Source organism: Terrapene carolina, unplaced genomic scaffold, assembly GCF_002925995.2.
Source record: "Terrapene carolina triunguis isolate 2854851 unplaced genomic scaffold, T_m_triunguis-2.0 Scaffold18, whole genome shotgun sequence".
In the NCBI taxonomy this organism is placed as follows: Eukaryota; Metazoa; Chordata; order Testudines; family Emydidae; genus Terrapene; species Terrapene triunguis.
Genome location: NW_020664369.1, coordinates 3774598 through 3787967, shown reverse-complemented (window position 1 = coordinate 3787967; position 13370 = coordinate 3774598). Strand labels below are relative to the sequence as shown.

At 38.9% G+C, this 13370-nt stretch overlaps 1 protein-coding gene across 1 annotated transcript in view; it reads left to right on the top strand.

Moving 5' to 3' along the window:
* Nucleotides 1-239: 239 nt before the first annotated feature.
* LOC113406708 (A-kinase anchor protein 11-like) overlaps nt 240-13370 on the top strand; it is a 44509-nt gene continuing 31378 nt past the window's right edge. The window contains exons 1-3 of the mRNA XM_029911791.1: nt 240-350; nt 2656-2772; nt 3570-3696. Of these exons, the coding sequence (XP_029767651.1) occupies nt 240-350; nt 2656-2772; nt 3570-3696 (355 nt within the window). The remainder of the gene's footprint in view (nt 351-2655; nt 2773-3569; nt 3697-13370) is intronic.

The following is a 13370-nucleotide window of genomic DNA, read 5'->3' as shown; positions in this document are numbered from 1 at the left end:
CCGGCGCTCCCCTGCCTGAGGGGCGCGCTACTGACCTTTGCCGGCGCTCCCCTGCCTGAGGGGCGCGCTATTGACCTTTTGCTGGCGCCCCCCCTGCCTGAGGGGCGCGCTACAGACTCTGGCTGGCAGCCTTTCTGCTGCTAATTCCCCGCTGGCGGAGGCGTAACCCCGGCCAGCCAGTGACGACGTAGCTCCCCACCGCCCCCTAGCGGGTAGGCGGACCGACACCGATCACAACTATGAAGACCGCTTTTCTGGTGGCAATCACTTCCACAAAGAGGATTGCAGAACTTCAGTCTCTCCTGGCTAACAAGGTTTCCCTTAAGCCACGCCATAAGGTCATGACTAAGGTAAAGTTAGCTTTCCATCTGAACCAAACTATTCATCTCCTGGTATTTTCAGTGAAATCTCATTCTTCCTGAGCTGAAGAAAGATTTCATACCTAGGATGTTTGTAGAGCTTTGGCATTCTACCTGGACGGCATTAAGTCCTTTAGAATCTCTCCGAGGCTTTTTATAGTCTATGCAGAGAGAGTTAAGGGTCAGTCAGTGTCTTCTCCGTGAATCTCACATTGGATTTCTGACTATGAATAATATAGTAATATATGGAGATATACACCTATCTCCTAGAGCTGGAAGGGACTCTGAAAGGTCATTGAGTCCAGCCCCCTGCGTTTACTAGCAGGACCAAGTACTGATTTTGCCCCAGATCCCTAAGTGGCCCCCTCAAGGATTGAACTCACAACCCTGGGTTTAGCAGGCCAATGCTCAAACCACTGAGCTATCCTTCCTCCTCTGAAGCTCTTGAAGCTGTGCTATGGTCTTTCTAAAGTCTTTCCTCCACCAAGAATAATGGCTCACTCCACCAGGGCTCAGTCCACTTCATCTGTCTTTCTGAGCAATAGCCCTCTAGCTGATATCTGCAAAGCAGCAACATGGGGGTCTGTACATACTTTTTCTAGCCATTATGCCGTCACTCAAGGATGGAGTAGGAAGATTAAATGGGAGTAGGAAGATTAAATGAATAGCAAAATAAGACACTATGACTAATTTATATCAAATGGACAAAACATTTACAGTATTAATTTCATTTTAAAATATTTCACTTGCTTACTGTTACCTTTCTGTGTAAATAACTGTTTTAGTTGTTGTTGGGATGTTGTACAATCTCCAGTGAGAGGGCAAGTGATCCAGGAGACAAGCACTCTACTAAAATGTGTTCCACAACTTGAACAGTTTTAAGAATCCTTAATCTAGGTTTACATTCTTCTTTTGTCTGACAGTTTTGAAGATGCTACCTCAATCTCCAATATCAGGGCGTAGAAAGATAATAGTGCTGCTCACTCTGGAATTATCAGGCATCTTATGGAGTGGCATGTTATACCATTTTTCTGCAGCCATGTTTAAGATTCAATTGTAAGACATAAGACAAAATTTTACCATAAAGAGATTATTTTTTCCTGATGGTATGTCGACAGCTCGAACGTTCCCTGATTAAATTTGTGTCTCTACTACTTTTGCTGATCTTTCAGAAGCTATTCAAGATTTAGGTAACTTTGTTGTTAATTTTGTACTTCAGTGTTAGTAGGTTCAACTCATTTTTTCGTTTACTTCATTCTTTTGCACCAACTTTATATCTGGCTGGCTAGTTTTGCAGACATGTTTCCAATTACTGCTTAACTGCAGTCCTTCTCTTTCAGGAACTACCTTAGCATTTCTTACAGAAATAAAGAAGACCTAGGTTTTTTTCAAACTGGTGGCCTTCTGCAAAGTACTTTCTTGCAGTAAAATGAGATGGCACCAAGTTTTCTTTTTTTTCCCCCTGACCTGAAGAGTCAAGTAGTTTTGTTTATCTTTTTGTTCAGTTTTACCAACCTTTTTTTCCTATAGATTTTAAATTCCAGGTATAATAAACAAGTTTTTGATTATTTTGTTCTTTATCTTAATTACAGAATTGTCAGATTCTACCAGCTTTTAGGTACCTATTTTACAAACACCTGTAATAGTCTTCTGTTCATGTGGTGCCTCTCCTGTTAAATACTTGCACCAAGAAACTCATGCAATGAACCCTGTTCTTTCATCATTCTTTCAGTGGCTACGTGGGAGACCGAGTGAATATATTACTTGTTAACTGCTGAAGCCTCCTCATTTTTTGTGTTTGTTTACCATAGGAAGAACAATTTTAAATTGTTGCCTATGCAAAAGAAAAGTGTACAGGTTCCATTTGCAGGTACAGAGTGATATAGGGGGCCTTTCTTTGTATCTGCCTGGTACTTTATTCCCTGCTCATCCTAAGAGTCCAGGTATTGTTTGAACTAATCAGTAGCAACTCCTGTTTTCTCTCTACTGTTGTTATAGACCATCTCAGCTAGGACTTGGCATTTTTGGAAAGAATGTGGCTTTTTTGCATTGAGGGGTATTCTTTTGGTTGGAGAGAAGCGTAGGTCTGTTGGCAGTTTGAAAGTTTCATGATTCCCCATAATCGTAAGTAGCATTTAAATTTTGCAGCTGATGGCTGGTGGCCTGTACACACAATAGTTTGAAACAGTGTTCAGAAAAACAGTTGTATGTTTGTGGGAAAAAATACCCCACATTTAAAATTCTGCTCAGCTTTTTCATTTGCTGTACATTTATGTGTTTCTCCATTGCCTTTCAGGATTTCACTGATGGTGTACTACGCTCTGTGAAATCATTGCTACAGAGCAGAAAAGAATTATGTAACGTGTCCGCTGAAGACTGTTTAAGGCAGGAGGAACAGGACAATTTTATTGAGGTTTGACATGGCATGTCTACTTACACTGTTGTATAAATATGAAGGATGCTTTTAGTTCACAACAGCATCAGAAGCTGCAGGATTGTATAATGTGCAGTAGAACATGACTCTGAATTGCAAATAAACTCTACCCTCCTACCTAATTAATTGGTTTTAGGTTCACCAGAAGAGTGAAGAATGGTGGAGTTTACCAAAAGAGTAAACATTTCCGCTTTTTGAGAAATATCATGTGGTCTAAAGTCTAAGAAAAGAAGATGCAATATCTAATTTAATCCAAAAATGGATTATGATGTCCTGGCTTTGTTTACATATACTACTATGAATTAACTTAATGAGGACCAATCATCAGATATTTCAAAGAAATGTAATGCAGCTTTCTGCCTATTAACCACTTCTAGTAAAAACAAAAATTATGTTTGGTCTCAAACACTTTTTAAACTGGCCAGGTTAATTTAAATTATACTGTTTCATTTCTTTAACTAGGACAACTAAATTATATTATTTAGAAATCAAATAGATTAAAACATTGTTAACTTTCTTTTTAACTTGACTATAACTTGAAGTTGTCCTGATTATTTTAATGTAAGATATAGTAAACTTTCTTTACATTAAAAAGTATTTCAGTCTGCATTCTGTCATGGTTAATACAGCATACAAAGTATTAAACTGTGTAATTAAAGATCATATCATGAATGCATTTGAACAGGTTGTGTTTTGTGATTGGCCACTGAAAGTGGTAGATTCTTCTTATAGTATACTTTTAAGGACTTTCTCCAGTTTGGTTTTAAATTTCTCAGGACAAAAATGGTGGGATTTCTGAGTATCTAACAAAATCTAACAAGATACAAGAGAGTAACCTCATTGTCAAGATCTTGCAGGGCATATTAGAGATGATAGTGGCCTTCATGAAATTTAAATTTGCCTGTAACTAAAACAGAGAAAACATTGGATTCATCGTAGAGATTAGTTCTCATCTGAAAAGTGACTTTTTGTAAAAATGGCATATTCTTGCTCAGTAAATCTGTTCCCCCTTTGTGCGTTTATAGTCCTATCTGCTGACTTACTGACAATGTAAGTTTACTTCTGTTTTTGTAGGGGTAATACAGCTGTGGGAGTTGGAGCTGGATTCTCTTCTGGCTCATGTATTATCAATAGAGTTGTTAAAGTTTTAATTGAAGGACCACATTTTTTCCTCTATTATATTATGCAATCCTGGTGAAGTCTAACACAGATGTTCCACAGATTTAAATGAGGGTATAATTTGAATAACATGGAGTTGCACAGGTATAACTAATAGCAGAATCTGGTCTGTATGAGAAGAAAAATATCCAGCTTGATTTTCAGAGCCGCAGGGTGAGTTTGCACTTGGGCAGTTAGAAAACCCTTCTACCTTTACAGGAACTCCTCACTTAAAGTCGTCCCGGTTAACGTTGTTTCGATGTTAAGTTGCTGATCAATTAGGGAACATGCTCGTTTAAAGTTGTGAAATGCTCCCTTCTAACGTCGTTTGGCAGCCGCCTGTTTTGTCCACTGCTTGTAGGGAGAGCAGCCCGTTGCAGCTAGCTGGTGGGTGGTTGGAACAAGGGTGGACCAGCAGCCCCCCATCAGCTCCCCACTCCCCTAAATTCCCTGTGCAGCAGCTGTCCCTCCCCCCACTAGCACGTGCTGCTCCTGCCCTCTGCCTTGGAGCTGCTCCCAAAGACTCCTGTTTGCTGTATGGGAGGGAGCGGGGAAAAGGGGGGCTAATGTCAGGGTGTCTCCCCCTGCTCCTGCACCCCGCTTACCCCATCTTCCATAGAGCAGGGGGGACATACAATGGAGGGAGGGAGCTTCTCAGGTCTCAGCAAGCTGATTTAATTAACAAGGCAGTGTACTTAAGCCTGGGGTCAGCTACTTAAAGGGGAAATGTGCATTTTTTTTCTCTCACACACAGGGTGTGTGTCTCTGTCTGCCCTCCCTCCTTTCCTGCTGCCTTGTAGAGTGTTGTGAGAGTTAACCCTTGAGGGACTCAGTCAGTTGCTAGTTCATTTAGCAGTAAGGCATTCCCTGGGAAATATCCCACCCTCTGACTCCTCCACCTCAACCAAGCTTTACAACCATCACTGTGTACTATTATTAAATTGTTTGTTTAAAACGTATACTCTGTGTGTGTGTGTGTGTGTGTGTGTGTGTGTGTATATATATATATACTCTTTTGTCTGGGAAAAAAATTTCCCTGGAACCTAACCCCCTCGTTTATATTAATTCTTATGGGGAAATTGGATTCACTTACCATCATTTTGCTTGAAGTCGCGTTTTCTAGGAACATAACTACAACGTTAAGTGAGGAGTTCCTGTACTTGCAAACTGAGCAGATTTTTTTTTTTAAATCATGAAGACAATAAATGTGGTACCCCACAAACCAATTAATACATTTGTCAAAATAGAATTGCATTTCAAGTAAAAACCCAAGAACAGTTTTCAAAAAAGACATCAGAAATTAGTTGATTCTACTATTGTCAGGATTCTTTTTGTTCCTTATTGTCCTTAACTCTGCTGGCTTTAGATTTCTCCTGTGTCCCTTTGCTTCCTTTAGCCGTTTTCCAGAGTTCTTAGCTTCTATATGATCTATATTCATTACTAACAACTTCCACTTTCTTCTATTTGTTATACATTATTTTTTTATTAGGAAAAATATTTTAATTTTAAGGATAGTTAAGCACTGGAACAGGTTACCAAGGGAATTCCTGTTGTTGGAGGTTTTAAAGAACAAACACCTGACAGGGATGATCTAGATGTACTTAATCCTGCCTCAGTGTAAGGGGTTGGACTAGATGATTTCTTGAGGTCATTTCCAGTCCTACATTCTATGGTTTCCTGATGAGCAGTGTGATTAAAATGTTAATTTAATCTGTATGATTGCATTTCAACATAAGGTATACTGAACGAGTTTGATTAAAAAACAACTTGTGTTGGATTTTTTTTTAGTATCTTTCGAACCTTTCAGTTCAAACTGCATTCATTCAAAACTATTTGAATTTTATAAAGGCAGTTTCTTCAAATATAGTATCATATGGTGAGTAAAGGAGATAGAACAATTGCAGTACAAATCTGTGCATATTGGCTGAATTGAAGAGGCATTATCAACTTCAATGTTTTATGAAAATAGCACCTCATTTAACAGATCTGCTTTTTTGTATATATTCTGTCTGCTTACTTTACTGACAGCCTTTTATTAGTTTTAACTCTTATTACCACTGCAGAACCAGTGAAATTATTAGAAAGTGAGATTCGAAAGTGAGCTGAATTCTCTTTGACTCGCTTATCAACATAATTATTAACCAAGGTCCAATTTCAGCATCTTTATTACTAGTGATATGTAACAGAAAAATAATAGCTTGACTTTCAGCATCCAGGTTGAGTTTGTTTATTATGTAAATATTTTCCTAGATTAAATTTGCATATTATAAACACACTGCATGTGGGCAAATTGGAGAAAGTCCAGAGAAGAGCAGCAAAAATTATTAAAGGTCTAGAAAACACGACCTCTGAGGGAAGATTGAAAAAATTGGGTTTGTTTAGTCTGGAGAAGACTGCGTGAGGGACATAACAGTTTTCAAGTACATAAGAGATAGTTACAAGGAGGAGGGAGAAAAATTGTTTTTGTTAACCTCTGAAGTTAGGACAAAGAGCAATGGATTTAAAACTACCATTGCTGCAATTTAAGTTGGACATTAGGAAAAACTTCCTAACCATCAGGGTAGTTAAACACTGGAATAAATTGCCTAGGGAGAGTGTGGAATCTCTGTCATTGGAGATTTTTTGAGAGCAGATTAGACAAACACCTGTCAGGGATGTTCTAGATAATACTTAGTCCTGCCTTGAGCACAGGGGATTGGACTGGATGAGCTCTTGAGGTCCCTTCCAGCTTACAATTTTATGATTCTAAGAGACTGGAAAGGGAGTATAGGACTGATAGATAGGACAGATAGGATGAGTAGCCAAGAGGGGTAAACAGACTGAGCGAGGAGACTGGGTAAAGGGAGTTGTGGTGGGAGAGAGAGGAACTGGGACTTTCTGAGCAAGGATATTAGGACTAGGTGTGGGGAGTGGGGGGGACTGGGAGTGGGGGAGATCGGGGCTTGAACAGTGAGCCTGGGGGGACTGGCTAGGCAAGGAGATTGGGACTGGGATGATAAGCCGGAGGAGTGGAGACTGGGACAAGGAGTCTGAAGTGGGGAAGAGACAGGACTGGGTCTGGGACAGGTTGATGGGAATGAGGCAGAAGGGGATAAGCTTGTGGGGGATGGGCAAAATAGTCTGGGCCCTGTAAAGCACACTCCCTCCAGAGCCTGGAATAGCACCCCAAATTCCTGAGTGTCACTCTTGTTCTGCTGTCGTTGAATAGCTGAGAAGCCCACTGGCAAAGCGTGACTCATCTCTAATGCTGGTCCACAGAGGATGACCACCTACTACCGATATCAGTTACTCAGTTAGCTCAAGTAATAGAGGTTTGTGTGGCGGATCTAAATTTTCCGCTCTGCTGATGACCTATGTGGACCCAATATGAATGCCACATGATAGAATTCCTGGGGGGTTTTTTTAGTTAGCTTTTTTAAAAACCTAGGAAATTATATTACCCCCCCCCCCCCTACATTATGGGAATATTAGATTGCAAAATCAAGCAATCCAAACTTAGAAATGCCAGAGTTAAGTTTGTGTGTGCAACCTTAATTCAGCTGCCTTGTGCTTATGTGTTACAGTGCCATCTTTAAATTACATATTGTTTTTTCCACAGGACCCTTGTTTGCCTCATTCAGTGCACAAGATGGATCTGTTCTGGGGATGAATCAAGATTGTATAGTGAAGGAGGCTATTGTCTATAGGACTCCTGTCTCATATGTTCCAGAAGTTGGAAGGCATGCAGTGAATGAGGCAGGGGATTGCAGGAAGAGAAGGAATGGTCTCCGGGTTAAGGCAGTTGAATGCTACCCTGGAGACTCATTTTCCATCTGTAAAATGGGGATAGTTCTATTCCCTCATCTTACTGTGTGTGTGCGTGTCTTAAATTCATTAGTGTTTGTGAAGCACTAAGATACTATAGTGATGAACATCAGAGAAGAGCCCATGAGAAAATGAATAATTCTGCCTTCAGAGCAGGGTTTGTAATAATATGTGGTAAATATAGAACAGGGGTCGGCAACCTTTCAGAAGTGGTGTGCCGAGTCTTCATTCATTCACTCTAATTTAAGGTTTTGCGTGCCAGTAATACATTTTAACGTTCTTAGAAGGTCTCTTTCTATAAGCCTATAATATATAACTAAACTATTGTTGTATGTAAAGTAAATAAGGTTTTTAAAATGTTTAAGAAGCTTCATTTAAAATTAAATAAAATGCAGAGCCCCCCGGACCAGTGGCCAGGACCCAGGCAGTGTGAGTGCCACTGAAAATCAGCTCACGTGCTGCCTTCAGCACCTGTGCTATAGGTTCCCTACCCCTGATATAGAACAATGAAACTAAAACACAATATTAAATATCTGCTAATTAAATGAGCACTGTCCTGTGCACTAAATGAGGCCTGGTCCTGTGGCTAAAATAGTATGTGATCATGTAATTAAAGATATCCTAATGAATATGCACCAGGAGGCAAAATTAAGGTTGTATAGGCAACTGTAATTTTGGCATTTCTTAACTTTTTTGTTTACGTGACTTTACAACCTTAATAATCTTTTTAAACTTAGTTTTTGTGTAATTAAAGTATATCTGAGATGGTGGTACACCTCTACCCAGATATAACGCTGTCCTCGGGAGCCAAAAAATCTTACCACATTATAGGTGAAACCGCGTTATATCAAACTTGCTTTGATCCCGCCAGATCCCTCCGGAGCACTACTTTACCACGTTACATACGAATTCATGTTATATTGGGTTGCGTTATATCGGGGTAGAGGTGTAATATATTTGAAGTCTGAGTAGTGGTTACCAAGGTAAATAACATCAAATTCTGCAGATCTTGGATTTTTGCAGAATAGATGCCTGTATCACAGCTTTGACCTTAATATTAAACTGCTTTGTGACTCTTATTTTAGTAAATGTTTTAGCATCATTTGTATTGAAATCTGTATAGTGCATTCCCAAACAAAAAAATAAACCTATGTTAAAATGGAATTAAGATTGAGATTGTGGTATGGTTACAGGCTAGCTATCCCCTTTCTGGTCTCTGAGTACATACTCTCTGACTTTTACCTATCTTGGGATGGACTCTCATGATTTTTCCACTCCTAGACTGGGACATGTTGGATATCAATTGCTTACACCCTACAGCTGTGACTGGTTTTCAGGCACCTGAGTTTCTTTCCTTTGGGAATCAGTGACCATCGAGATTGACCAAGAGCCTTCCTGAAACAGTATTTTTATTTAGCACTTGGAACAAAGCATTAGATGAGACTTTTTTTTCCCTAATCTTATGATTCAAAACAAACTGTTAGATAGGTTTTCCTCCTAAATTATTGGAGCAAAACAGAACCAATTTATATTCTCCGAACAAGGCCATTTCTCCTGGCATAATGGATCTTGAGGATAACAGTATGAAGCTTTACTTTAAATAGTCATTACACTTTTCAGTTCTAAGCAGCTTTCTCTATAATTAGAAAACCAGGATACTCTTTCTGGATCTTGTATTTCAAATTGTTTGTATGCTTGTTTTACAGATCACATTTCTAGGTTTTGCTGGAGAGACAGATGCTGCTCATATGCAGGTAATGTATATACAAAAAATGACTTTGTCTCCAGCACTTGAGTTATAACTGAGATATTTTATGGTTTTTGGTGTGGGAGCCCTAATACTTATTTTACTTCAAGAATATGCCGTGGAACATGCTTTTTAAAATAAATGGTCTGTTTTAAACATTGAAATTAACAGTTTTAATTTTTTTTTTATTTTCATATGACCGCCAGTGTTTTGTATTCATTTGGAATATAGAAGCCTGGAAAATCTTAAACCTCCATTTTTTTTTTTTTGTTGTTGTTAACTTGAGTGCCAGCCTTGGGGTCTGTGCTTTTTGAAATACCTGTGGCCAGATCTTAAGATAGTCTTAGGAGAGTTAGATAAGCAGTTCTTGTTTTTAAAACAAGAGTGTAACAAAAGTATGATGACTATTTCATGCAACTATAAAAATATTAGGGATTTAACCCTCTCGTGTGTGTTTAGTCTCAGGCCTGATTTAACTTCAGAAGTGAGGATAAATCAGTGCTACTTTGTATGTGAACACTCTTGTAAACTATAGGGACAAGCTAAAATTATATCAGACAAGTTTAAAACAATGTAAGAAACTCCAGGCACAAAATTGTACTAGTTTAACTAAATCTGTTTAACAACTTACCTTTCATTAAATGCGTGCACGTTCTGTGTTGACAAGCCCTTAAACTACTTTGTAGTTCTCTCTCTCCTAGATCCAGATGTTATAGGTCATATATTAAACTACTTTGCAATTCACGCTTTCCTCCTTCCCAACATGTTATAGGTCATATCAAAGTAGAACTTTTGACTACTGTGCAGTTAGAGTTTTACAAATAAGTGAGAAATATGATTTACTTGTAATTTGAAGTAGAGTGGTGTGAAATAAATATTAGAAGTATCACTGAGCTGTTGATTTTATTAGTACATTGTGGTTAATTTTAAAATTATTTTGGTTTCAGGATGTCAGTATTTGCATTTAAACATGTGCAATAAAGTGTAAAAGAAAATCGGGAGACATAAAACTTATCTTGTACCTTTTAGACATTTTACTTTTTGTGTGTGTTCTTGTAATGGAAAATAATAGATGTCTTAGAAAACCACACCAAAGAGGCTGCTGATTAGGTCATGAACCCCAAAATGACTTATCCTCTCCACAGCTAATATAAATCACAAGGTGTATCGTGGAAGGTGTTAGTCATTAAATATAGAGGCTTTCATAGTTAACGGTCCATTGGTAAGTAAAAGCAAAAGGATAAATATTGTGAGTTAAATTGTGCTCTGACTTGCATTCAGTGCCAAGTACACTAAGGGTGCTGTAAAAATAATCACTTTACAGATATTCTTCTAAGCACACAGGTCCAAACCTTGGGCTCTCTACTTGAGGTTGCACAAAGAATTCTGTTTACTAAGAGAAAGCTGGGTCCACTGTGTTCAATAATTTATATTGGATTGAGCATAATTTTAAAAATTTCTCAATGTTTATGCTGTATTAAAAAGTAAGTAATATAATATTAAACGCTCAATTTTTTCAGCATATTTATTTTAGGTAAACATAATTCCATGTTGACCAAGATCCTAGTTAAACATAAGCCTGAATTGATTATTTTTTTTTAAATATTCTGCTCAGATACAAACCCGATAATGGTGAACCTACAGCATGTGGAGATTACCAGATGGAAACAGTTGCATGCAAATGTTCCCTCTGTGTGTTTACATACCTGCTGTGATGTTCTGTTGCTCTTTACTACTCCCAAGTCTCTCGGTGCTTTTAAAAGTTTCCCTGAGTCTTGAGAGGCAGTGATATTATATTTCTTCTGGTAGAGGTATCTTGAGATTTGAATTAGAACACTGTTGTAAACTAGCCCTTTAAGCAGGATTCCAATTTGGTGTGGGAATATAATTGGAAAACTGAAGGGAAAGAGAGTGGTGATTTTGACAGACTTAGAGGCTGGCGATATTTATTTAACTTTCTAGTGCTCCAGATCAAAAAGTTTCCTTACCATTAACATATTAGTTTTATGCTTAGTGTGTGAATTTGTGTTTGAATTAGGAATTGGCTGCTGTTTCTGTAGAGCTCCCAGATGTTCTGAAATCACTCCATTTCTGTAGTCTAAATGAAAATGAAGTTATTTTTCTAAAGGATATAAATAAACCCAAGGAAACCAGCGATGTCTCTAAACATCAGGTAAAATTCCTAATCCTTTTTATAAGGTACACGGAATATTAATGTGTTTTGCAGTTTTGCAGTTTCTTCATCTTACAAAGTAATCCTGGCAATAACCTGGCCAGGTATTGCTACTTTATTAATGCGTTTTGAAGCTATATGTGTTATATAAGTGCTCTGGTATTTTTAATGTTGTAGCTATTTTAGTCCCAGGATATTAGAGACACAAGGTGAGTAAAGTAATATATCTTTTGTTGGACCAATTTCTGTTGGTGAAAGACACACATCTTCGAGCTTACATAGAGTTTACACAGAGCTCACCCACCTTGTCTGATGGTATTTTTAATATTATTAATAGTGGTATAAATATTATACTGACTAAAGACATTCCTGCTGCAATTTATGAAATATTAAGAAATGCAAGGTACTTTATCATAGGTACTTTCCTCTCTCCTTCCTAGTTCTAGGAAGATACTCTGCTGTGGAAGCCATAAGCACTGAACTAGGCAACAGCAAATTGTGCAGGAAAATGTGCTAGGAACAAGTCCCTGTGGGGCCCTTTCTCCCTTCCTCTTCACCATTCAAAAGTCTGAGTCTCGATGGCCAAGGGGAAAAAATTGGAGACGTCCCCAAAGTGAACCACAGTTGGCTGTGTTGAACATGGCTGAGCATCAGCAGACTTGCCTGACGGTGAGCATGCAGTGAAAGCAGCTGAACTGCATGTTCAGCTGCCCTCTGCAAAATGCCTGTGTGCTCATCCAGTAGTCCACATACCTCTGTTCCCCACACCATAGTCCCTTTGTACTGCCATTTGGAAGGAAGATGAAACTGGTTGAGTGAGACCTGGTCTACTCTACAGAGTTAGGTCGACATAAGGCATCTCATTAGCCTAACTCTGTAAGCGTCTGCACTAAAATGTTGCTCCCGCCAATGTAAGTCACCCACTATGCTGAAATAATAACTCCATCTCTGAGAAATATAGCGCTTAAGTCGATGTATTTAGGTCGACGGCAGTGTCCTCCTAGTGAGATCGCACACCGGCGACAGAAGGCGCATAGGGTGGACATTAAAATTCAAATTAATTACTGTGGTGGCTGTTTGTTGACTTATGTCGACTAAATTTTGTGGTGTAGATATGCCCTTATTCTTCTCAGATATAGTGCTATTCTTCTGTCAAACAACAGGGGAGAGAAGTTACAGGATAGGCTAGGTGCTCCCAACACTTGATACTTCCCATTTCCTCTCCAAATGTCAGTAAAGATAGCTAGAATTTGTTAAAACTATTTTGACTAATAATGTATAATGAAGTAATTGTATTACTTGCAGGAGTAAAACTACTTAGAACAAACCAGAAGGGGTTTTTTTTTTTTTTCCCCTGTTTGTTTTGTTTTTGTTTTTGTTTAGTGTAACGATTTATTCATTCTAAAGAACTCCTATATTCAGAATGTACTTAGAGCAGGGGTCAGCAACCTTTCAGAAGTGGTGTGCCGAGTCTTCATTTATTCACTTTAATTTAAGGTTTCGCGTGCCGGTAATACATGTTAACGTTTTTTAGAAGGTCTCTCTCTATAAGTCTGGGGTGTGTGTGGAGGTGCAGGGCAGAAGGCTGGGTGTTGGGGGGAGGTCAGGGCACAGGGCTGGGGTGTGTGTGGAGGGGCACGGCAGAAGGCTGGGTGTTGGGGGCGACTCGAGGTCAGGGCAGAGGGCTGGGGGGGG